This window comes from Rhinatrema bivittatum, chromosome 15 (genome assembly GCF_901001135.1).
Source record: "Rhinatrema bivittatum chromosome 15, aRhiBiv1.1, whole genome shotgun sequence".
Classification (NCBI taxonomy): domain Eukaryota; kingdom Metazoa; phylum Chordata; class Amphibia; order Gymnophiona; family Rhinatrematidae; genus Rhinatrema; species Rhinatrema bivittatum.
This window is the reverse complement of record NC_042629.1, coordinates 8,294,774-8,321,401: the sequence shown is the minus strand read 5'-3', so window position 1 is coordinate 8,321,401 and position 26,628 is coordinate 8,294,774. Positions and strand designations below refer to the sequence as shown.

Genomic DNA, 26,628 nt, shown 5'->3' with positions numbered 1-26,628 from the left:
GAAGGGAAGGGGTGAGGAGAGGGGGGGAGAAGAAGGGGTAGGGAGGGGGTAGGGTAATACAGAAGGGAGTGAGAGGAGGAATGATGTATGCTTAGGGAGAAACCAGTTCGAGGGGGACTCATCCGCATTTAGTGAAAATCTGGGTCAAGGGGGACAGAGATGGGAGGGCATAGATGAGAGAAATGAGAATTTAAGTGTATGCTTTGGTGAAGAGCCAGGTCTTAAGCTTGCGCTTGAAAGTTTTTGGGCATTCTTCTTGGCGAAGTTCAACTGGCATTGTATTCCAGAGAATGGGCCCTGCGATTGATAATGCACGTGCTCTCGTGGAGGTTAATTTGTAGAGTTTAGGTGAAGTGGTGGGCATGGTGGCGAGATGAATGTGTCTAGTGGGTTTATTGGCTTGGTGAAATCGGAGGGAGTCATTGAACCAATTCATTTCGGGGTTGTACAAGGCCTTGCGGCACTCCGCTCATCACTGCTCTCTCTTCCAAGTAAGTTCCATTTACCATCACACATTGTCTTCTGTCCTTCAACCAGTTTGCTATCCAGGCCACCACCTTGGCACTCACTCCCAAGCTTCTTGTTTTATTCATTATCCTCCTGTGTAGGACCGTATCAAAAGCTTTGCTAAAATCCAAGTGGATGACATCAAGCGCTCTTTCTTGATCTAATTCCTTAGTCACCCAATCAAAAAGGTCTATCAGATTCGTCTGACAGGACCTTCCCTTGGTGAAACCATGCTGCCTCTGGTCCAGCAATTCTGCTGCTTGTAGAAAGTTCACTATTCTTTCCTTCAGCAGTGACTCCAATACTTTTTCCACCGCCGAGGTGAGGCTAACCGGCCTGTAGTTTCCAGCCTCCTCTCTGCTCCCACTCTTGTGAAGAGGGACCACTGCCGCTCTTCTCCAATCACTCGGCACCACTCCTGTTTCCAGGGATCTATTGAACAGGTCACTCAGTGGAGCCACCAGCACATCTCTGAGCTCTTTCAGTATCCTGGGATGAACGTCATCAGGTCTCTTGGCTTTGTCCATTTTCAGTTTTCCTAGCTCTTCCCATACATTCTCTTCCATAAACGGAGTTTCATCCATTCCACTCCCCTCCAGTTTCTTGTTAACTAGCGTCGGTCCTTCTCCGGGGTCTTCTTTAGTGAACACCGAACTGAAGTATTCGTTTAATATTTCTGCCATTTCTTCATCTGTCTCCACCCATTGATCCTTTTCACCTTTCAATTTCACTATACCACTTTGGACTTTTCTCCTTTCACTGATGTATCTGAAAAATATTTTGTCACCTCGCTTTACCTCTTTGGCAATCCTTTCTTCCGTTTGACCTTTCACTTTCTTGATTACTTTCTTCGTCTCCCTCAGTTTTACCAGATATTCTTCCTTGTGATCCTCCCTTTGGGATCTTTTATATTTCTTAAATGCTGTTCTTTTAACTTTTATTTTATCATCCATCTGCTTTGTGAACCAGATAGGTTTCATTCTTTTCTTTATTTTTCTAACATATATATTAGTTGCTTCAGTAATTATTCCTTTTAGTTTGGCCCACTGTTGTTCTACATCTCTCATTTTCTCCTATCCTTCTAGTTCTTCCTCCAGGACTTCCCCATTTCAACAAAGTCTGCTTTTTTGAAACACAAAACCCTGGTCTTCGTGCGACTTTTCTGTATCGTATTAGTGATATTAAACTATACCGTTTGATGATCACTAGTGCTGAGGTGGGAACCCACCCAGACATTAGAGACATTATCTCCATTAGTGAGCACTAAATCAAGTATAGCTCCCTCCCTCACAGGCTCCATTACCATTTGTTTGAACAGAGCCACTTGCAGGGCATCCACTATCTCTCTACCTCTGTTAGATTCCACAGAAGGGATTCTCCAGTTTACATCCGGTAGATTAAAATCTCCAACAATCACCACTTCTCCCTTCTTGCTCATCTTTTGGATGTCTTCAATCAGATCTCTGTCTAGTACTTCCATTTGATTTGGAGGCCTGTAAACCATGCCAATAAAAACGGATGTCCCATCATCTTTTTTTAGGACGGCCCATAAAGCTTCTTCTTTGCCCCATCTTCCCTGCAGTTCAGATGATTGGATATTGTTTTTGACATAAAGAGCCACTCCTCCCCCTTTTCTGTCCTCTCTGGCCTTTCTTAATAAGTTATATCCCGGTATGGTAGTATTCCAATCATGTGAATCTGTGAACCACGTCTCTGTGACAGCAACAATGTTAAACAGTTAATCCTTGGTCAAGGTTGTTCTCAGGACTCTGTATCTGCAATTGAGTTTGATACTAGAGATGTGAATCGTGTGCCAGATCGTCTTAACGATCAGATTCGGTTGTGGGGGGGCTCGAATCTGATCGTTAAGATATGTGAATTGGAATCGTTTCCGATTCCAATTCACATTTTTTTAGGAGGCCCGCACAGCAAAAAAAAACAAAAAACAAACATCCGACCCTTTAAATCGACCTCCCGACCTGACCCATCGCTAATTATTTTTTTTCGGAGGCCCGTGCCGCAAAAAAAAAAAAAAAACACAACCGACCCTTTAAATCGACCCCCCCCTCCCGACCCGACCCGACCCATCGCTAATTATTTTTTTACGGAGGCCCGCGCCACAAAAAAAACAAAAAAACCCATCCGACCCCTTAAATCGACCCGACCCATCGCTAATGATTTTTTTACGGAGGCCCGCGCCGCAAAAAAAAAACAAAAAAAACCCATCCGACCCCTTAAATCGAACCCCCCCCCCTCCCGACTCGACCCGACCCGACCCATCGCTATTTTTTTTTTTTACGGAGGCCCACGCCGCAAAAAAAAAAAACAAAACCCATCCGACCCTTTAAATCGACCCCCCCTCCCGACCCCCCCAAAACCTTTTAAAGTTACCTGGTGGTCCAGGGGGGCCTCAGGAGACCTTGGGGAGAGATCCAGGGGGGCCTCGGGGAGAGGAGAGATCCAGGGGGGCCTCGGGGAAAGATTTCCCAGGCATCACCTGTTCTAAAAAAAAAAAAAATGGCGCCGATGCCCCTTTGCCCTTACCATGTGACAGGGTATCCGTGCCATTGGCCGGCCCCTGTCACATGGTAGGAGCACTGGATGGCCGGCCATCTTTACTCATCAGCCCATAGTATAATATGGGCTGATGAGTAAAGATGGCCGGCGCCATCTTTAAACATGGCGCCGGCCATCAGCCCATAGTATAATATGGGCTGATGAGTAAAGATGCCGCCGGACATCCAGTGCTCCTACCATGTGACAGGGGCCAGCCAATGGCACGGATACCCTGTCACATGGTAAGGGCAAAGGGGCATCGGCGCCATTTTTTTTTTTTTAGAACAGCTGATGCCTGGGAAATCTTTCCCCGAGGCCCCCCTGGCTCTCTCCCCGAGGCCCCCCGAGGCCCCCCTGGACCACCAGGTAACTTTAAAAGGTTTTGGGGGGGTCGGGAGGGGGGGGGGCGGATGGGTTTTTTTTTTCTTGCGGCGCGGGCCTCCGTAAAAAAAAAAAATAGCGATGGGTCGAGTCGGGAGTAGGGGTTCAATTTAAAGGGTCAGATGGGTTTTTTTTTTTTTTTTTTGCGGTGCAGGCCTCCGTAAAAAAAAAAATAGCAATGGGTCGGGTCGGGTCGATTTAAAGGGTCAGGGTGGGTTTAGGGGCTTTTTTGGTGTGCCCTATTTAACGATACAATACAAATGCCCCTGACGATAAATAGTGGGCATTTGTATTGTATCGTGCACTCTAACGATTTTGGACGATTTTAAAATTATCTGACGATAATTTTAATCGTTCAAAAATGATTCACATCCCTAATTGATACTCTCACCTTGATTGGCTTACTAAGTTAAACTTTTACTTTGCTGGACACAAGAAGCTTTGGTGCTTCCTGTCTCCTGGCTAAGCACAGCCCAAAGGACCAGATTGACCCCTGGGACAAAACAGCTCACTTTCAGGTTTCAATATCAAATCTGCCCCTTACTAACAGAACAAGGCACAAACTTTGGCAAATAGAAAGCTCTATTACATTAAAGCACAGGTAAATAAAATAAAATTGCACTTAGATTCAGCAGAGGTTCTGATTCTTGAGAATCCCAGCTCCAAAGAGTTTTAGTTCGCAAGCACTTCAACGGCAGGGGGGAATGAAGAAAAGATTATTTATATTTAGACAACAGCAACAAGGACTGAATTACGTAGTCTGGGTAAACTAATAAGTATGGGTGTAGCTTGCATGTTACGGCAGTTACTACCCGAATCAATTAAGCCTGATACTTCACTTTCAATGCATATCCAGCATAGCTCTCTGCTTCAGCAGGGGGAATGAAGAAAAGTGGATTTATATTCAGACAACAACCAACAAGGACTGAATTGCACAGGCTGGGTAAACAAATAAGCGTGGGAGTAGCTTGCTTATTGCAGCGGTTACTGCCCCTAACCAATTAAGCTAGATACTTCACTTAGATGCAGTTCCAGTACTGCTCTCTACATTAATGGCGGGGGTGGAAGGGAAATAGAACCAAAAGGTTACTAAGGGCCAAGAGTAACAGATAAGTATGAGGGGAAAAAAACGTGTGAAAGCTTGCTGGGCAGACTGGATGGGCCATTTGATCTTCTTCTGCCATCATTTCTATGTTTCTATATTTCTATACCGGGGGGGAGGGGGTGGAGGACCTAATTGTTAACTGGGTGAACTGGTGGACAAACTGGTAAACTGACAATGGCATGGGTGCATGCCCCTTTTAAAATCCCTGACTTACATGGTAGAAGCAGGATTTGAGCGCCTAGGCGTGCACTAACTTAAAATTTGGCACACATGTGCATGCAGCCAGGCTATTTTATAACACACGTGCATATATGCGCACAAGTTGTAAAATGGCCTAGTCCCTTGGCATGCACTGATTCAGAAGCAACAATGTGCGCCCACACGCAGGTTTGAAAGTTATCATCTATGTGTACCAGATATAGGCAGGTTATAAAATACTGTAGTAGATCTCTGCACATAGATGGGGCCATGTGGAGTTCTTTGAAATTTATCATCAATTTTTTTTTTGACTCAATACATTTCAGGAGTAATTTTGTAACATCACATGTAAATTAGCCATCAGTCAGCAAATACATGCATAAGTTACACCAATTTTCAAAGCAAATTTACAAGGATAAGTTTGCTTTGAAAATTATCCTGACAAAACTAAGCATACAAAAAAAACACCTGCTATTAAAAAGTATGCATGTAAGCCTCTTCCCGTGAAGTACCTCTCCGAATGCATGTCAAAGTGTGCATGCAGCTCCTGCAATTCTCCAAAGGGCCATTTCTGCCAATAAAGAATCATTTTTCCCTCAGAAGTGCTTTTGAAAATGACCTTCCCTGTAACTAACTTTCAAGTGTTAACTCCCAAAAGCAAGTCAAGAAATATACCACGCAAGTCCAATAAAAAGGCCTCACCTTATATTTTTTATTAACTTATTTCCATAAGAACATAAGAAATTGCCATGCTGGGTCAGACCAAGGGTCCATCAGCCCAGCATCCTGTTTCCAACAGAGGCCAAACCAGGCCACAAGAACCTGGCAATTACCCAAACAGTAAGAAGATCCCATGCCACTGATGCAATTAATAGCAGTGGCTATTCCGTAAGTCAACTTGATTAATAGCCATGAATGGACTAACTGCACTAACCACATCCTCTGGCAACAAATTCCAGAGCTTTATTGTGCGTTGAGTGAAAAAAAACATTTCTCTGATTAGTCTTAAATGTGCTACTTCCTAACTTCATGGAATGCCCCCTAGTCCTTCTATTATTCGAAACTGTAAATAACCGAGTCACATCTACTCATTCAAGATCTCTCATGATCTTAAAGACCTCTATCATACCCCACCTCAGCCGTCTCTTCTCCAAGCTGAACATCCCTAACCTCTTCAGCCTTTCCTCATAGGGGAGCTGTTCCATCCCCTTTATCATTTTGGTTGCCCTTCTCTGTACCTTCTCTATCACAACCTTATCTTTTTTGAGATGCAGCGACCAGAATTGTACACAGTATTCCAGGTGCGGTCTCACCATGGAGCGATATAGAGGCGTTATGACATTTTCCGTTTTATTAACCATTCCCTTCCTAATAATTCTTAACATTCTATTTGCTTTTTTGACTGCTGCAGCACACTGAGCCGACGATTTTAAAGTATTATCCACTACGATGCCTAGATCTTTTTCCTGGGTGGTAGCTCCTAATATGGAACCTAACATCGTGTAACTACAGCAAGGGTTATTTTTCCCTATATGCAACACCTTGCACTTGTCCACATTAAATTTCATCTGCCATTTGGATGCCCAATCTTCCAGTCTTGCAAGATCCTCCTATAATGTAACACAATCTGCTTGTGATTTAACTACTCTGAATGCTTTGTATAAGCTCACATTTTACACACCCATTGAAAAAACATTTTATTAACATTTTATACAGAATACATTTGTTTGTACTATTTCAATGTATATGTTGAAAATATCACAACCTTTCAAAATGGCAAGTCCATTTGAGATTTTTATCGAGAGGCATTCAACATGGCTGCAGGCCCAGAGCTCTTTGTATAGATTTCTCATTAATTTATCTTTAATTGTAAACATTAAAGCCTTGTATATGTCTGAAAATAAACCTTTATTAGGTCTATGATTATCTGGTTCCCTGCCAGGCCCTTTTGTAAAAACTGTACAGTAAACTCAGTGGCCATGTAATTCTTAAATACCTTTATTACTAGTACTGCTAGCATTCATAGCACTCCCAGGGTTGAGCTGCTTTTCTATATTGTATAGTAAGAGCCTGATTACTCCCACCCCCCATTCTTTGCCTATGGGAAAAAAAGCTCTAGCAAATCAGGCCTTAAATGCTTTGCTTTCATTCTCTATTCAATCTCACAGAAGGACTGTGGAACGATGACTTCTAGAAAAGGTTTCTTTGGGAAAACTGTAACAATTTGACATATAGAAAAAGGAATAATTTGGATTTTAATGCTTTGCACATTTTCTCTACAATAAATAAATAATTATTTTCACAGTCAGGAACAATGATGGTAAATTTTAAACTGGCACATGGGCAATGTGCACAGATTCATCAGTCCACGCCCAGGGACATGGCTATTGATTAACATACGCATGTATATGCACATGTTATAAATAGCCTGATCATGTGCACGTGTGCATGCATATCCTGCTTCTACCACATAAATGGGGGGATTTTAAAAGACACGCACACCTACTCCATTGCCCGTTTTCACCGTTCATTCCCAGTTCACCCAGTTAAGAGAGAGGACTTCCAACCCCCCCTAGTTTAATAGCCTCCATTCTCCCCTGTTGGCCCCGATCTTTGAAACCCCACTGAGCTGCCTAGATTTTCTTTGTTTTATAAGTTGTATGGTATCCATGGCAGAAGTAAAGTTTTATGACGGGGACACCGATGCGTGCCAGTGCGTATAAGTATTTATGTGCAAATTTAGGTTACAATCCCAGAACACCCATGCCCCGCCCAGACCACGCCCACAGCCCACCCTTTTGTAACAACTTTTCATTTGTGCACCAGCGGCAAGTACGCACATATTCGGCCAGTGTTTAAAATCATATTCATACATTACATTTACTAACTGATAGGCACGGCGGACTCTTAAAATTTACCTTTATGTGTTTTAGTACAGACTTAATTTAGAGTATAAGCAAGTTATACGCAGATAGAGCCTCCTATGACACCTTTAATTATAGGAGTGTGGCAGTAATTCCAGGGATGATTCTGTTTCCTCACATGATATAGAAATCTGTTCTTCAAACATGTTCTTGCAAGTGATCATCCGTATTATTGTCAGGTAGTGATTGCCACTTCTCAGGTATTCATGGGAATTGATTTTTGCTTGCCTAAAAGATAATGATTTTCTCTTTCATCATAGAAATCCTTAGCCCTTCCTTGAAGAGACATTTGCAGTAAAATAAACACTGGATGAAAATCTGGATTATCAGTCCACTGGAAATATTTTAAATCCATTTGAAACCATTTTTGCATACTTGTGTAATCTCTTTGCTGTAAGCCAAAGCATGGTGTTTAAAGACAGCAAAACAGAAGCTTTCAGGGAGCAGAACATTTTAGTGTTTTAGGCAGGGGCAGATTACAGGAAAATATCAGTCTGTTTTTTCAAAACCAGCCCATGGGATAACTGACTCACTCATATGCTTATCTCACTTTGGTCTGATTCAGGCCCTCATCAAATAAACAATAAAGACACCATAAAGTATAAACAGAAATGTGCAGACAAAAACTGAACTGGAAACTGAAACACACCAGATTCTGTATGCAGTGCAACAATGGATAAACAGTAACTATTCCACATAAAAAAAATCAAACAATATAATCAAGAAATATAAAATATATTAGTAAATGATACTAAACAAATGAATTAATATTTCAAAAGAGCTGATAAATAGAACATCCAATAAATAAAAATGCATTGGGAAATGTTTAAAATATTTCCCAACCATCAATAAAATATTTCAAAACAGCAGACACATAAAATAACTAATAAAAATTAATTTAAAAAAATTATTTATTCTAGTCACCAAAAAATATAAACCAATGTACAAACAAAAACTGAGCAGAAAACCGCAACAAGCCAGACACTGTATATGAAAAACAAAAACATTACCATTCCTCATAAAACATCAAACAATAAAATTAAGAAATATAAAATACAATAGTAAAACCATAGGTGTAGATTTTCAAACCTGCACACAGGCGTACATGTGCATGCTACCCGGTGCGCACACATGTACGCCCGATTTTATAACATGCGTGCGTAGGCATGCGCATGTTATAAAATCAGGGGTCGGAGTGTGCAAAGGGGTGTACAGTTGTGCACTTTTCATGAGCCAAGCCTGCGCTGAGCCACGCTGCCTTCCCCCGTTCCCTCCCAGGCGACTGCCAGCACGCGATCCCTGGCACAGCGGACATGCAGAGTCCTCTGGCCATGCCCCCTCCCTGCCCCTTTTTGCAAGCCCCGGGACTAACATGTGTCTCAGGGTTTTACGCGCATCGCCAGGCCTTTTGAAAATAGGCCCGGCATGCTTATGACTGGATTTACGCGCATTACCCTTTAAAAATCCGGCCCACCCTAAAATAATGAACAAATATTTCAAAATGGCTGACAAATAGAAGCTCCAATAATTAAAAATTCAAAGGAATTATGCATGTAAATGTAACATATTATTGTAGCAATTTTCAAAAGTCACTTAAGCACATAAAGGGCCGGATTTTCAAAGGGTTATGCGCACACCAGCCTATTTTCAAAAGGCCCAGCGATGCGCGTAAAGCTCCCGGGACACGTGTAAGTCCTGGGGCTTGCAAAGAGGGGCGGGGAGGGGGTGGGGCTGGGGCATGGCCAGAGGCCTCCTCACGTCCGCTGTGCCAGGGATCACGTGCCGGGAGTTGGCCAGCGCGCTCGACTTACTTCAGCCCCAGGGCTGATGTAAGTTTTAAAACAAGAAAAAGAAAATGAAAAAGGTAGGAGGAAAGGGCAGGGGAGGTAGGGGAAGGGAAGTGAAGGTGGGGTGGGGGGGTAGGGAACAGGAGAAGGCAGTGTGGGCTTGTTGCGGGCTCGGCATGCTCAAGGTGCACAATCGGGCACGGCCTTGCACGTGCCGACCTCCGATTTTATAACATGCGCACATGTTATAAAATCGGGCGTACATGTGTGCGCACCAGGTAGCCCGCGCACAGGTTTGAAAATCTACCCCAAAGTGCACTTACGCACACAGATCCTAAGAACAATTCAATGGCATATTTTGTAGCAATTTTCAAAACACCACTTACATGAGTAAAGTGCATTTATACATTTAAAACCCATTTTTAAGCAGGTAAATGCTTTTGAAAATGTTTTTTCCATTTTACTGTTTTGAAATATTTGGAAGACACATCAAATAACATCCTATAATTTAAAACAATAAGGATAATAAAATCTTGTGCTTGCCGTCCCTGAGAATGTTCAGTTTCCAGTCATCTTTTGATTGTCACACATTATCAAGAGAGAGAGGATGCACAAACTTTCTCCTCTCTCCCTCTCATCCACATACATCCTGACAGAAGCAATCTTTTTTTCTCACATACATACAAAGACAGTAGCATACTCCCTTGCTCACAGCCACAGCCAGCCAGTAGGGATGTGCAGAGGGCACGGATTCGTCCGATTCGGCATTCGTATTCGTCGGCGGGCAAATTCGTTGCATTTGTCCAATGGTGCCCCCGATACTTTGATATGTGCATTCGTTTTCCGGTTCCCATTAAAGTCAATAGGGAAGTATTTGCAGCCTATTTTTGGCAGCAGAATTGGGGTTTTCTTATCAATTTTGATGAAACTTCTGGGGAGCAATCATCAGAACAAGAAAACAGCTCCAAGGTACTTAGACTGTGGCAGTGGCACCAAAGTGGCATGAATAGCCTAAGGTACTTTAAAGGGGGAAAGGGATACCAGAAGTGGCAAGAGTGGCAAGAGTGCTTTAACAGAGGTGCAAAGCAGCAGCAAGAGTGTCAAAAACACACCACAGCTTCAAAAGAGAGCACCGATAACAGATGCATGAACCCTCGAAGGCAGCACGACAGGCAAAGTGGCAAGACAAGTGGCATCAAGATCCTACAGCACAATGAAGGGGGAACATAGCAAGCAGAAAGACTAGCACCAACACACTGAGAAACCATGATAGTGGCCAGAACACCACAAGGAGTTGAGTGAGTTTTCTGGTGTATGGCAGCAAGGCACAGAGACAGAGGGTAGATACAGGCTGGCTACACCCGGGGAGAGTTCCCTTTCGTTTCTACAAGAAAGGGCTCCCTAGAATGGGTTCGCCCCTAGAGTGGGGTGTTTCCGTTGGCGTCTAGTGAGCTCTCGCTGGTCTTTTAAAATCTGGTAGACGTAGCTGATATACAAACGAGAGTTTTCAAGGCCGAGACAGAGGATGGTGCATGTAAATAGCTGTTCAACATGGGTCAGAGGGCAGATACAGACTGGCTACACCTGGGGAGAGTTTCCTTTCCTTTGAGCCAGGAAGGGCTCCCCAGAATGGGTTGGCCCCTAGAGTGGAGCATGAGCCTTCAAAGCGTGGCAACGTGGAGGAGGGTGCCATGTCAATAGCAGTTCAACATGGGTCAACCGTTGCTAAGAGATAGGCTGCAACACCAGGGAGAGTTCCCTTTCTTTGAGAAGGAAAGGGCTTCCTTGCAATGGGTTGGCCCCTAGAGTGGAGCACGAGCCTTCAAATGTGGCGACCGAGCAGGGTGCCATGTGAACAGCGGTTCAACATGGGTCAACCGGTGCTAAGAGATAGGCTGCAACACTGGGGAGAGTTCCCTTTCCTTGAGCAGGAAAGGGCTTCCTTGGAATGGGTTGGCCCCTAGAGTGGAGCACGAGCCTTCAAAGCGTGGCGACCTGGAGCAGGGTGCCATGTGAACAGCGGTTCAACATGAGTCAACAGGTACTAAGAGCTGGCTGCAACACCAGGCACAGCGTTAGAGGTCAGGTCCTCATAGGGACGTATGGCCTGGACAGAGGACAGACAGGCACAGCGTTTGAGGTGAGACCCTTGTACGGATGTACGGCTTGGACAGTGGACTGTTAGGCAAAGCGTTTGAGGTCAGGCCCTTGTAGGGACATACAGCCTGGACAGTGGACGGACAGGCACAGTGTTTCAGATCAGGTGCATGTGCTGCAGTGCTTATATTGTCTGGAGTATAGGAGGCAGTTGGAGCTGCTGCAAGGCTTTCAATTGCTTTTATTCATCTTGCTATTCACAGGGAAAATTTGAAACCCAAGCAAAGGCAGGTTTACTTTCAAAAACACTAGCATTTCCATCAACTCTGGTGCCAGCTTTGAGCAGTGAGGGCTCATGATATTGAAAAGACACGATCACTGGGCACACTGGTTGGTGGACATGACAGATATCGCTGAGCCACTTTGGCTAGGTGTGGCCAGACAGTGGACTTGGGTGCCCAATATGCCAGCAGATCTGTCTGCATGTTCTCTGTCGGCTCTGAGAGATACCGTGTCACTGACAACTGTGCTGGTGCCTCCTTTATTTGGGTGGGCTGAGAGTCACTCATGCCAGCTGCTTTCTCTCTCGCCCATTGCACAACAGATGAATCTTTATGGGCAACATGCCTTTGGCATTCTGAAGTGCAGGAGCAGCACTCTGTCGCTGACAGAGTGCTGCTCCTGCTTGGGCTAGCAGCACAACTCTCTGAAGTGCCCGCTGTTTCCACCTCTGCTTCACGCCTAATCTGTCTCTGCCTAAGGCGCTCCATGGACTTTTGCTAACAGCAGGTCCTTCACCAATTATAGACAATCGTACTGTAGGGCGAGTTTCCCTTTCACACGGGGATCACAGACTGTGGCAAGCATGTATGTGTTCTGTTTTGTTAAAGGCCTTAATCTCTCTTCCACCTGCTGCTGCAAAACGTCCAGACAATGCAGCACCTCAACTGTCATTCCCTCTTCCTGTTTAAAGGCCTCCAAATGTTCATCCAGGAAATTAACTATAGGGATGATGTCAGCCAAGGTGGCCCTTCTGGAACTCAGCTCCTCCATGATATCCTTGAAGGGCTACAGAACATTTACCAGCTGACTCATGATTAACCAATCATGATGCCCTAGGGGATTCTGCACACCTATGTCCATTGTACCAGAAAGTTCATGAAGGGGTGTCTGCAGCTCCACTAACCTCTCGAGCATCATAAAGGTGGAATTCCACCGGGTGGCAATGTCTTGAATGAAATGCTTGTGAGGCATCCCCAAATCAGTCTGCTTTGGTCGGAAAACCTGCCCCGCCTTAACACTTCTGTGGAAGTGCGCTGCTATGTTCCTGCACTTCTGTATTAACCTATTCAGGTATTCATTCTCTTTGTCATTGGAATCCAACCCCAGAGCTGACTTCACTACCAGGTGCAGAGTGTGTGCAAAACATCGGATGTTCTTAAAGTGCCCGTCGTTTATTGCCTTAACCATGTTTGCAGCATTGTCTGTGACAAAGAACCCTGCCTGAGGATTCCTGTCTTGCTGGTGTAGTTGCCAGCCCTCCAGCATGCTAGAATATTGGCTGCGGTATGGGCCTGGTCCGTCAGGTGGGTGTGCAGTAAAGCCCACTTCCACCCTGATACTTGTTCCGTAATAGAGCTGCTGGCTGCCCCTGCCTCAGCCAGGTCCCACCAGTGTGCTGTCAGGGAGAGGTAAGAGTGTGCAGCATTCATGGCGGTCCAGATATTGCAGGTGAAATGCACTCTCCCCTCTGACTTAGTTAGCAGCGCTTGCCAGCAACTGCGACACTGCTTGTACAGGCTGGGGATGACCTTTCTGCTAAATGTGGTTCTGGAGGGGACTTTGTAATTTGGAACTACGACCTTCAGAAAACGCTTGAAACCCACATTCTCCACTAACTGCAAGGGCTGGTCATCAAGGGCATTTCCCCAATGCTCCTGGTTGCAACGTTTGAGGCTTCCTGCCTCCTACCCCGGGATAGCATTACTGCACTCCACCCCATTTCCTCCATGGTGGGTTGTCGCTTATGCCACATGTCAGGGGGTTGCTGGCCTGCCACCTGACTGCTAGAAGGTGATGAGGGCGTGGACTGACTCTGCTGCTTGTGAATCACTTTACGCTGCTTGGAAGGGGTCCCCTGACTGGTACTGCCACCATCCCCAGATGGCAGTATTGTTGTTGGGTGTTGCCTCTTCATATGATGCATCATGCCAAAATTAAAGAGATATCCCATTTGCTTGCTTCTGCTAATAGCCCTGCCACAGTAATTACACTGAGCAAAACGCGGGTCATCCGTCACTTTAAAGTGGCTCCAGATCGCAGATGTCTTTCGTGATCCTCCCTTCTCTAAAGCCTTGGGGGGTGCACCCTGAGAAGCAATGCCAGGGGCCTCAGTCACCCTCTGTGCCTGCGCTGACTGCTCTTCCTCCTCCTCATCAGTTTCATCTCTCCCCTGCTGCACTGAAGTGGAGGCTAAGACAGGACTAACTGATCCTCCTAAAGCTTCGTCAGCTATTACTTCTTCCGTTTCTGATGAGAATCCCACACAAGATGATTCTTCATCTGAATCAGAAGCAAACAGTGACTGTGCTACATTGTCAATGCTAAGTCAAGACTTCAGACCCCCTGCTGCTTTTGGGTGTCAACATTTTGTCTGGCATGACTCAGCCTCCCCTTCCCTCACCTCCAAAACTTCGTCAGAAACAGGTGGCAGCGATGGCGATGCATTATGGTCAGATTTCATTTTTTTCCAGATGGAACTGCCTGCCCCTCCAAAGAGTTTAGATTGCAACAGGTCACTTTTAACTTTAATGGGGGACTGGCAATAGTGGCTTTTGAAGTGCCTCCTCTGCCAGTCCCAATCACAACCACATCTAGCTTTCCCTGACATTATGGATTTAATGTCACTGCCTAGTGCCTACTGGCTGCCCACTGTCACAGTGCCTTGCTATGCACTAATGTAACGTGTGTGGTGTGCACACACACACACACAGCTTGCGTGTAAGCACAAAAGAGGCAGACCGGGGATTTCACTGCACAGAATGTCCCAATAATAATGTTCAGTCTGCTAAACTGCCAGTCCACTGAAGCCCAGTGCACAGAGACTGAGTTGAATTATACAAAATCAGTTTAAAAAAGCTGGAATTGTTGGCACAGCAGGAAAATCGATGAAATATATTTTCCAATGGAAATTCTAGCAAACTAGCTAAAAATGGAATATATCTCTCCCAGGCACAACACCAAAATGGTGCTTGCTTGCAGCATAGTCCAGAGGGTGAATTAAACAAAATGGCACTGCTAGCAGCTTCTCTCCCTGGCACAGAGAGACCGTCTCAGATCACCTAAACAAACTGCTTAAAAAACAAAGGCTAGCTGGCACAGGCACTGCAGCCAAATAAAGAATAAATATCTTTTTTTCTCTTTACTAACTAGCCTAGCTAGCTCTGAGTGCAGCCTCCTTCCACAGAGACCACCTCCCCACACCACACGTGCAAAGTGCGTGGCACGCCCCATGCTTAAGTATATATAGTGCTGGGTCATCAGGAAAATCGTCACTGAGCACTGAATGACAGCGCAACTGGCTGCATTCAGTGCATTTCACTGTTTGCTTCTGATTCGCTGCATTCCAGTATCCATGCCGTATTGTCCGAACCACTCTGACAGGGCTGTGAGGTCACTGATGACTCACAGGAAAGGGCTGGTTTTTGGCTCTGGATACACCCAAATGGCGTCCTCCGATTGCAAATGGTGGTGAAGAAAATCGCGCACTGTGCGCCGTGCAACAGATGAAATGGATGATACGTTATATTCGTGGGGAGTCGCAATATGTTTCACTTCCCCATGAATATAACGAATAGGGACATATACGTTGTGGATTGCCAATACATAGAAAACGAATGCACACCCCTACCAGCCAGAAACATGCTCCATATCTCTCTCACAGACAAACAGAAGCATGCTCACACACAACACAAAAACACACACAGAAGCACCCTCTCTCTCTCACACATACATACCACACACACACACACAGAAGCACTCTCCCTCTCTCACATATACACCACAATCACAGAAGCCTCCTCCCCCTCTCACATACACACCACTCACACAAGCACCCTTCCCCTCACATACACGCCATACACACAAGCACCCTCCCTGTCACAAATACATATCACACACACACACACAAGCTCCCTCCTTCTCTCACATACATACACACACACACACACACACACAGAAGCACCTCCACAATCTCAAATACATATACACACACACACACGCACCAGCCCCCAGCTGAGCAGCTCCAGTATTTGGCTCCGCCAGCCTGATCTCTAGTGGCAGCAAGTGACTCCAGTCTTCAGCCCCACCAGCCTGGTCTCCAGTGGCAGCCAGTGGCTCCAGTCTTTGACCCCACCAGCCTGGTTTCCTGCGGTGGCCAGCAACTCAGTCTGATATGGGCTGATGTTGGATAGTGCCTCCACAGGCATGGGGCCGCTGCGACCAACACCAACCATGATTGGGCCTACCGGCCCACCAGGACTTGCCCAAAGCCCTGATAGTCCAATCCCTGGTTTTAGGTGAAATATTAGTTCAGGATTGTGATATTTTCCTGTAACTTACTTTCTATGGCAGTAGACAGTAATGGTTATTTTTAGGTGTTAGAACTTGCTGCAGCATATGTGTCTGAGCTATAGTTGATTAAATATATTATTTTAAACTTTTTATTTTTAAATTTGCCAAAATTACAGAGAACAAAGCTTTGGACAGAAACTTAGACAGTTTAACAAGGAAAAAAAAAATATATCATACAACATAATCCATTGAATATAATGCCCGCTTGATTTTGACGTTCTAACCATAAAAGAGGGGAGGAGAGAAACACAGGAGATACAAAATCAAAGAATAAATTAAAAAAAACTAATTGGAAATTAGACTAGCATGACCCAACCCTATTTCTCACATAGGAAAATCAAAACTTATATCAAGGAGACACTGGAGAAACAGCCATTTTCTTCCCATCAATACAAGATTTAAGCTGATCTGGAACAAAAAATATATAAGAATATTTTCCAAATTTTATGACACACTTACAGGGATATCTGAATAAAAAAGAAGTCCTCAAACCCTGAACCTCTGAATGTAAAGCCAAAAATCCCTAAACCTTTCTTGTATTACCTTAGCCAGGTTAGGATAAATCCTGACCGGATGTCCCAAAAAATGTGTTGACATATTTTTAAAGTGACTTTTCATAATGAAAGACATGTCATGCTCACTGAAAAAAGAAACTAATAACATAGCCCTCTCAATTATCTCACTAGAGGTGGATTCAAGAAACTGAGTTAAATTGGACAAATCCAAGGAAGTTTGAGTGGCATTACCCAGGCTAGGAATTTTCTTAAATGGAAGGAAATATACTCTATTAATTACAGGTATAGACTGGACTGGGAGATATAAAATATCCAGAAAGAACTTCCTAAGGCCTGGATTCACTAATGCCGCAAGGCTTAGTGAATCCCGGAGCTAACGGGGGCAGGGGGTGAAGTGGGGGCGGTCCTGCGCTAGCCTGCAGCGATCGCACCGCTGCGATGCGATCGCTGCTGGCGTTGCCCCGAATAACTACACCATAAAAGGTATAGTTATTCGGTGCAAAATAAGCAGCGGAAAGTCTCCTTACCTTTTCGCTGTCGGCGCCGTCTTCACGGAGTCGGCCCCTGACGCCCCGACTCCTCCTCTTCTGGGGCCGACTCCGCCCTGATGTAGCTAGCGCAGGCCTGCACTAAGCTTTCCAGCTATTGCACGCTTGCGCTGGTAGCACAAGCGTGAGATAGCCTTAGAAAACAAGGCCCTAAGAGTCATTTGGGGTGATTCACCCATTACTCTAGGGAAATCGGTAAATCACAAATTGTGAAATCTCAAATAATTTTCGCACTGTTCCACTCTATGGGATATGGCCTCACGCTCTTCAATCATAGTACCATTCGCAGGCTCCAATTTGGAAACAGCAACTTCTAAAACTCCAATTTTCTCTGAATGTTCTCTGCTGAGCTTGTGCAAGGGACCCCAATTCTTGAGATAACGTTCTTACCCTGAACTGACTCACCAAAAGCCGCAGAAACACTAGCAAGCAGCTCAGTATTGAGACATTTCACCCATGGAGAGAGTTCAAAACAGTATAGTGCTTGCTCCGATATTCCCATATCCTAGGTGTCTCCTTCACGGCTTTCTCCAGTTGCAGCAGGATCTCTAGCACCGGCAACTTCCACAACTGAAATGCTCTCGATGAGGTCATCGTTGGGTGCATGGAGATGTCAGCGTTGCTGTGACTGTGCTTTCTGGGGGGGGGGGGCAAATGATGATCCAGCAGGCTCAATGACACCTCTTCCCCAGCCGAAGAAGGATCTCCTGCTCCTGCCTCGGCAATGAGAGTGCGTACCCGCACAGCTTCAGGGTTAGGGGAAACCCACTCCATGATAGCCATTTGCCTGAAGTGGAGACTAAGGTCTGGAGGAAAGACCCAAACTTGACCCTTCTGTTTAGAAGGCATGAAAAACTTTCAAACTGAGAGAACAACAATGGCAGAGCCAAATGGAGAGATAACAGCTTAGGCAGAATCTTGACTCCTCCCCTGATATTTTATTTATTTATCCAGATTAGTAGAGATTTAATGGGGCCTATTTACTAAAAGGTGTTAAAAGCATTTTTCACTAAATCATGCTAAATCATGGTTAATATATTTCTGCTAACGTTAATGAAAAAATTCCTTGGTTAACAAGAGGAATACTTAAATGAGCTGTCACATTCAAATACATGCAAAGCAGCTTATTAATATTTCCATGTGATTTACATTAACCCCTGGGCTGATGACAAAACTAAACTACACTATCAAAGATTTAGGTAAGTTGCCCTGCATGCTCACTTCGGTCTTTAGTATCTGAGTAAGGCAATTATATTCAGGATATTCCAAGATTCACTGCATATAAATTTGACACAGATGTTGACCAGCTGTCTTTTTTATTGAATAAGTAAAAGTCATTAAATCAAGGCCATGGATGCTAATAGACTATATGGAGTATTATTATTGTATTTTTGTTATCACTTATGCCATTTTGTAGCTAATATCATTGTTTTAAATTTGTAAAGAAATCCTTTTGAATCTTTCCTTTCAGCTGTTGTTCTTCTGAGTGATTTGGAACCAAATACAACATATGAAATTAAAGTGGCTGCAGTGAATGGAAAAGGGCAGGGGGAGTTTAGCAAAACTGAGATCTTCCAGACTCTACCAGTCCGTAAGTAATTATTTCATTTCCAAAATACCCTTCCTTGTGCTCATGCTTGTTTTTCTTCCATCATAGTAACATAGTAATGACGGTAGAAAAAGACCAAAATAGTCTATCTAGTCTGCCCTGCAAGCTTCCCAAGGTAGTAACTGCCACTCCGTGCACCATGTTTCTCTTATGGGTAGTGCAGGTTATCCCCCTGCTCTGTGCAGGTTACCCCCCTGTTTCTCTTAAGGGTATTGACTGCTGCTCTGTGCTGGTTTAGTTTTTTTATTTATTCCCGTCCTCTAGCCTTTAGGGATCCACAGTGTTTATCCCATGCCCCTTTGAAATCCTTCACAGTTTTAGTCTTCATCACTTCCTCCGGAAGGGCATTCCAGGCATCCACCACCCTCTCAGTGAAGAAATATTTCCTGACACTGGTTCTAAGTCTTCTTCCCTGGAGTTTCAAATCGTGACCCCCAGTTCTACTAAATTGTTTCCAATGGAAAAGGTTTGTTGACAACCCCGGATCATTAAAACCTTTAAATATCTGAAGGTCTGTATCATATCACCCCTGCTCCTCCTCTCCTCCAGGGTATACATATTCAGGTTCCTCAACCTCTCCTCATAAGTCATTTGATGGAGACCACCCACCATAGGACAATAAATATATTGAAGAAGGCTTTGTGATTATGTGTAATTAGCTATAGGGGATGTGCAAGATATACACCCATTATCAATAAAACACTAACACAAATATGACAAAATCAACAAAAATCAACTGAAAATCAAACAACTGTCCAGACAGATTGAGAACGCTTTACAAAAAGGCCAGCCGAAAAAGGAAAGTCTTAAGCATAACCTTGAAAGATTTCGAACAAGAGAGAATTCCAAACTATTTTTTATATTTTTATCTTAGTCTCCACTAATTAGGGATGAGAGGAGGACAGATGAAAGGGTAGAAACTGACCTGATGGAAGAGGTTGGGGTGGGAGAAATTTGTAATAGTTGTTACAGTTTTAATTGTAGTTCTTTGTGTTATGGCTTGCCCTTTTGATGAATATGTGAATTGGAACTCGCTCAGGGCTGAAAGGATGAGCATGCAATCCAATGTAACTAAATAAACTTGACATTAATTAGGCTCAAGATCTGAGAACAGATTTTCCCTGAATGTTTCTCTGCTTTCTGTAATTGTGATAAGATTAATTTAAGAATATGCTCTATTGACCCGAGATATATTTAAAAAACTCAGTGGGATTGGAATCCTGGCATCCCTGCTTCCCAGCCCCTGCTCTAAAAACTAAGCTACTCTAATATTGTACATGAAGAAGAGAACACTGAATAATTCGGTATCTTTATGAAAAAACTTAACAAATAAAAATAGTGACCAACCTTTAAAACAATTAAATGAACCAAAATAAAAAAGTTGCTGCTTCACATCCTTAATAAATGGTAGTTACAACATTTATTATAATTCTTGTAGCTAAGAAGTTTACATTTATTTACTAGGCCTATTCAATTGACTTAAAAATACAAGCCCGAGTGTTATGTTTTTGTAAGAATGTGAACCCTGGGCCGAGGTAAGAGGTGTCTCCACCCACAGGGAGGAGCCTTGTGGGCCTTACCGTTGGCAGGCGTGGTCTCAGAGATGCAGGACACAATTATGGATGAAAACTTTATTATACAGGAAAGAAACTGAACCCGCAAAGCAGGAGAGGCAATAAAGTACAGTTCTGAGCAGAGGAATATACCTCAGATTTCGAGATCTGGTAGTGGCCCACAGAGCGGGGTACGCCGAGGATGTCCAATCAGAGGTGTTGATGACGCTGACATCTGAGGTGCAGGGACTTGGAGAGGATCCTGAGGAAGATGTGTTAGTAGCCTGCAGTGCAGGTATACTGGAGCGACTCCTACTGATTAAAGTGCGGTAGTGGCCCGGGACACGGGGTACACCACAGAGAATCTTCAGTGAAGTAGAGAATGTTAAGTCCGTAGTAGAATACTCACAAGAGGTAGTTCCAGAAGAGTGTCCCGAGAAGCGGAACAGTCAGAGGTCCAAGGCAGGAAGACCCTCCGAGGAGCAGATAGCCGGGAACACAGAAGGGCCCCCAAGGAGCGGGTACCCAAAGTGTTCGAGTGCCAAGAAGGAATTGGAACCAGAAGTCTAAGCAAGAAACAGATTCAGCAACGAGAGAACTCCTTGCTAACTCATTGAATCAAAGGGCCAGTCGGTTTAAGTACAGCCGCGGATTGACGTCATCCAAAGGGGACGCCCCCGAGGTTCTCGCCATGACGTGTACAAAGAAAGCCATTGCACATGCGCACAACTAAGTGATTCCGTAAACAAGATGGCGGTCGGGAGTGCCCACGCCATCCCAGGGACACTAGGCAGGTCGGCAATGGTTAGCAGAGGCCGCCATTCTTCCCAGGATCGACAGTGCGGCAAAGAAGGAGGTGAGCCTGGGTAGTCGCAGCCGTCTGCAAACGACGGGCTTAACACCGAGTTGTGGAAAATTCTTTGTTGCTGTATATGTACTTTGATTAATATTGCATTTTATATTATACCAATATCATGTACATCATCCTGGAATTATGAAACACTTTATTACTGCCAATAATATTTTTTTACTAGAACATATTATTTTAAAATATGGATATAAGTACACTCTGTCATTCTCTTTTTTTTGTTAAATTTTGGCATCCGGTTCAAATTAAAATGTTCTGACTTTTTTTCATGAACAGTTTGTGAATGCTTGTTAACTGCAATTGGCCAATTTTAATTTGGGTCTGTAGAGGCTTTCAGAATGATTCCAATTACTGGAAGGCTAAGTGTATAATTTTATGACTGGGACAAAAAACAATGTATTCTGTTTATAATCTCTTTTCAGCAAATGAGCAGATTTTTGTATCTTTTTTTATCCTTACTTTGGTCTTTGAGAGAGAAAGTTTAATTACTACCATATATTTTACTATTGTTAGGCTTAATTGATCATTAAAAGTAGTATACAAAGGGTATCTGCTACACTTCCCCAAGTCCTTGTATTTTATATTTTTATTGTGTTAACAGTAGTGTTTGGGACTCTTATAACAGGAGCCCGCGAAGCATAATCTACTCACGCTGCTCTGCCAACGGGGGCAGCCCTGCCTGTGAGGATAACCTGGATAGGGTGACACACAGATTCAATATGTGACGTCTCTGCAAAAGCACGAGTGACTTTCAATGCATGCTAGTTTTTTGAGTGAAATGGTCTCTAAGAATACAGTTTCTGCCTGGTCTGAAATGACATGCTCATTTTATGCAGGCCACCATATGGTGCTTGGCACTAGCAGCTTGGATCAGAATTTATCTGGCAGCCTAAGGGCATAAGTCCTTTTATCTTTGTCCAAGACCATGTAATCAATCCACTCCCCTTATTTGTAGGTTAATGATTTGATTTATCCCATTACTTTCAATACTGATTAATAAAGCAGCACGTTATAAAGAAACCAATGCATCAAATTATTATTCCATTATGAAGGCTAAAAGTAATGCCTGTATCACAACCTCTAAGCATAAAACAAATCATCCTGAATAACTGAAACAGGCATTTGAGGAGAAACTATTTCATTACAAAAGTCAGTCAGTGCTAAGGGAACGACAGGCAGGATCTGCTTGTTTCTAAACACAACAGACCTTACTGCATGCACAGATTGGAAAATATTATTCTCAGATTCGGACCCAGCATGATTTCTGATCACACGACTACGTCACCAGGGAATTCTGAAATGGAATAACTTCTTGCTGGAAAACAGGGAAGCCACACGGAGGGCAGGCATTTTGCAGCAGCTCATTACACGTGTGGACTGTTAAACACAGGGTCGGGAACTTTTCAGCAGGTGCGCGGGCACATATGTGCGTAAGTTTGTCGGCCCAAGCCCAGGGACGCATCCACTATATAACATACGTGTGTTTATGCCCACATAAAAAAGCCTGACCGGCCGCACACGCATGTGTGTGCAATTGTAAATGGGCATGCACCTATGAGGGCAAATGACTCTTCTGCACTGTAAGTGGGGAAAGTTTCAAAGACCCACGCGCTGACCCCAATCCCAGTTTGCTCAGTTCTTTCCCTCTTCACCCAGGTAAGAAATAGGACTTCCAAACCCCACTAGTTTAATAGCCTCTCTTTTCTGCTGTTATCCCCACCAATCTGCCTATTTCTCTTTATTTTATTACTTACGTGTCACTCACAGCAGAAGTAAAATTACACGGCAGGGGACTCAGGCACAAGTATTTACGCACAACTTTCTATGTGAAATCCAGGAATGTTCGTGCCTCGCCCGGATCTTGCCCAAACCCCGCCTCTTTTTTGGAACTTTTCATTTGACCGCATAGCGTGAGATTTGTGTGTACACGGGAGGCTTTTAAAATCCACTTTGGGTGTTCCGGCTCGACTTGTACACGTATCTATCGGTTTTGGTGTGCACCAGGCTTTCAAAATTCACCTGATAAGTTCTAACAGTTTTTAAAACAAACTTATGCATTTGTTTGCTTTAAAAATTACTTCCGCAAATCTACCCACATTCAATTACATCTGCTAATTTGGCACAGGTACTTTTGAAATAAAAAATGTATGTGCGTAAGTGAAAACTCCGCTAGAAACTCCACCTCCAGGAATGAGGGTAAAAATGTGCACATAGAGGTCTTATTACCCAGAAATCAGGCAGTCAATTTTATAAAATGACATTTCCCTGGATAAAATATGGCCTTTAAAATTACTCAATGAACTCAATACTTGTAATGATTCAACAACTTAAAAGGGAGAAAAAATATTCAAAAATCTTTTATAGAAAAAATGTTCATAATATAAGGGGGGGGGGGGTCATAGTGTGGTCAACTAGAGCAGACATATAAGAATATAAGAGGCGCCAAGCTGGATCAGAACAAAAGTTCATCCTGCCCAGCATCCTGTCTCTGACAGTGGCCCATCTGGATCTCCAGGAAGAATTCAGCAGACCCCAAAGAGCAGATCCATTTCTTGTTGCTCACTCCTATGGATAAGTGGTGGTTTTCCCAAGTCTACCTGGATGATAATGGTTTATGGACTTTTTCTCCAGAAATTGGTCCAAACCCCTTTTAAACCTTGCTATGCTAGATGCCTTGATCACATCTTCCAGCAACTAATTTCACAGTTTGATTGTACTCTGAGTGAAAAAAGTGTTCTCTCCAATTTGCTTTACATTTGCTGCCTCTTAGTTTCATGATGTGTCCTAGCCATAATTGAAATGGTAAATAACCATTCCCTTTTTACCCATTCCATCCCACTCATGATCTTTTAAACCTCTATCATGTCCCCTCTCTTCTCCAGGCTGGAGAGCCCCACTAGTGTAGCCTCTCATCATGGTGGAGCTGTTCCATTCCCTTTATCAACATGCCATACTGGGTGAGACCAAGGGTCCATCAAGCCCAGCACCCAGTTTCTCCAACAATGGCTAATCCAGGCTATAAGTACCTGGCAAGTACCCAAAAGCTAAGTCTATCCCATGCAACTACTGATGCTAGTAATAGCAGTGGCTATTTTCTAAGTCAACTTGATTAATAGGAGGTAATGGACTTCTCCTACAAGAACTTATCCAAACCTTTTTTAAACCCATCTACACTAACTGCACAAACCACATCCCCTGGCAACAAATTCCAGAGTTTAATTGTGCGTTGAGTGAAAAATAACTTTCTCTGATTAGTTTTAAATGTGCTACATGCTAACTTCATTGAATGCCCCCCTAGTCCTTCTATTATCCAAAATAGTAAATAACTGATTCACATTTACCCGTTCTAGACCTCTCATGATTTTAAACACCTCTACCACATCCCCCCTAAGCCATCTCTTCTTCAAGCTGAACAGTCCTAACCTCTTTAGTGTTTCCTCGTAGGGGAGCTGTTCCATCCCCTTTATCATTTTGGTTGCCCTTCTCTGTACCTTCTCCATCACAACTATATCTTTTTTGAGATGCAGTGACCAGAATTGTACACAGTATTCAACGTGCGGTCTCACCATAGAGCAATACAAAGGCATTATGACATTTTCAATTTTATTCACCATTCCCTTCTTAATAATTCCTAACATTCTGTTTGCTTTTTTGACTGCTGCAGCACACTGAGTCGATGATTTCAATGTATTATCCACCATGATGCCTAGATCTCTTTCCTGGGTGGTAGCTCCTAATATGGAACCTAACATCGTATAGCACGGGTTATTTTTCCCTATATTCATCACCTTGTACTTATCCACATTAAATTTCATCTGCCATTTGGATGCCCAATTTTCCAATCTCACAAGGTCCTCCTGCAATTTATCACAGTCTGCTTGTGATTTAATTACTCTGAATAATTTTGTATCATCTGCAAATTTGATTACCTCACTCATTGTACTCCTTTCCAGATCATTTATAAATATATTGAAATGCATGGGTCCCAGTACAGATCCCTGAGTCACTCGACTGCCTACCCCCTCCACTGAAAAAATTGTCCATTTAATCCTACTCTCTGTTTCCTGTCTTTTAACCAGTTTGCAATCCACGAATGGACATTGCCACCTATCCCATGACTTTTTACCTTTCCTAGAAGCCTCTCATGAGGAACTTTGTCAAATGCCTTCTGAAAATCCAAATACACTTCTACCAGTTCACCTTTATCTACATGTTTATTAACCCCTTCAAAAAAGTGAAGCAGATTTCTTGGGTAAAGCCATGCTGACTTTGTTCCATTAAAAGTGCCTTCCTATATGTTCTGTGATTTTGATCTTTAGAACACTTTCTACTATTTTTCCTGGCACTGAAGTCAGGCTAACTGATCTATAGTTTCCCGCATCGCCCCTGGAGCCCTTTTTAAATATTGGGGTTACATTAGCCACCCTCCAGTCTTCAGGTACAATGGATGATTTTAATGAGTTCCTTCTGAACCCTGGGGTGCATACCATCTGGTCCAGGTAATGTACTACCCTTCAGTTTGTCAATCAGGCCTATGACATCTTCTAGATTTACCGTGATTTGGTTCAGTCCATCTGAATCATTACCTATGAAAACCTTCTCCCGAACGGGTACCTCCCCAACATCCTCTTCAGTAAACACCGAAGCAAAGAAATCATTTAATCTTTCCGCGATGGCCTTATCTTCTCTAAGTGCCCCTTTAACCCCTCAATCATCTAACGGTCCAACTGACTCCCTCACAGGCTTTCTGCTTCGGTTATATTTTAAAAAGTTTTTACTGTGAATTTTTGCCTCTATGGCCAACTTCTTTTCAAATTCTTGCTTAGCCTGTCTTATCATTTAACTTGCCAATGCTTATGCTTCATCCTATTTTCTTCTGCGCATGCATATTATAAAATTGCATGTCCATGTGTGTGTGCCGGGTAGAGCGCACACATGGCCGCATGCGCATATCTATTAAAATCTATCCCTTAGTGTTTGGGTACTTGCCAGGTTCTTATGGCCTGGATTGGCCACTGTTGGAAACAGGATGCTGGGCTTGATGGACCCTTGGTCTGACCCAGCATGGCAGGTTCTTATGTTCTTATGTTCATTATGTTTTCCCATTGTGTAAGCAATGTGCTAGATCCTAGGAGTGACAGTAGATGGCAGCTACTACTTTGGTGGCCCATCCTGGATATAGGGATTATCTTTTCAAGATATACCTTTGCAGCCCTTAAGACTTGCAAAGGTTCTGTATACATTGTCAGGTTTGAGAGGGTAGTGGGTCCTAAAAAATGAGGAAGAGGAACATGGATATGTGAGGAAAAAGTAAATGACATACTGAGGATCTAGATGTATAATTCTTG

General features: G+C 43.6%; 1 protein-coding gene across 5 annotated transcripts in view; it reads left to right on the top strand.

Annotated features, from left to right (window-relative positions):
* Nucleotides 1–26,628, top strand: part of NCAM2 (neural cell adhesion molecule 2) — a 373,071-nt gene that overhangs the window by 270,256 nt on the left and 76,187 nt on the right. For all 5 annotated transcript variants that reach the window (XM_029578509.1, XM_029578508.1, XM_029578510.1 and 2 more), the window contains one exon: nucleotides 18,722–18,841. In XM_029578509.1, coding sequence (XP_029434369.1) covers nucleotides 18,722–18,841 — 120 coding nt within the window. The remainder of the gene's footprint in view (nucleotides 1–18,721; nucleotides 18,842–26,628) is intronic.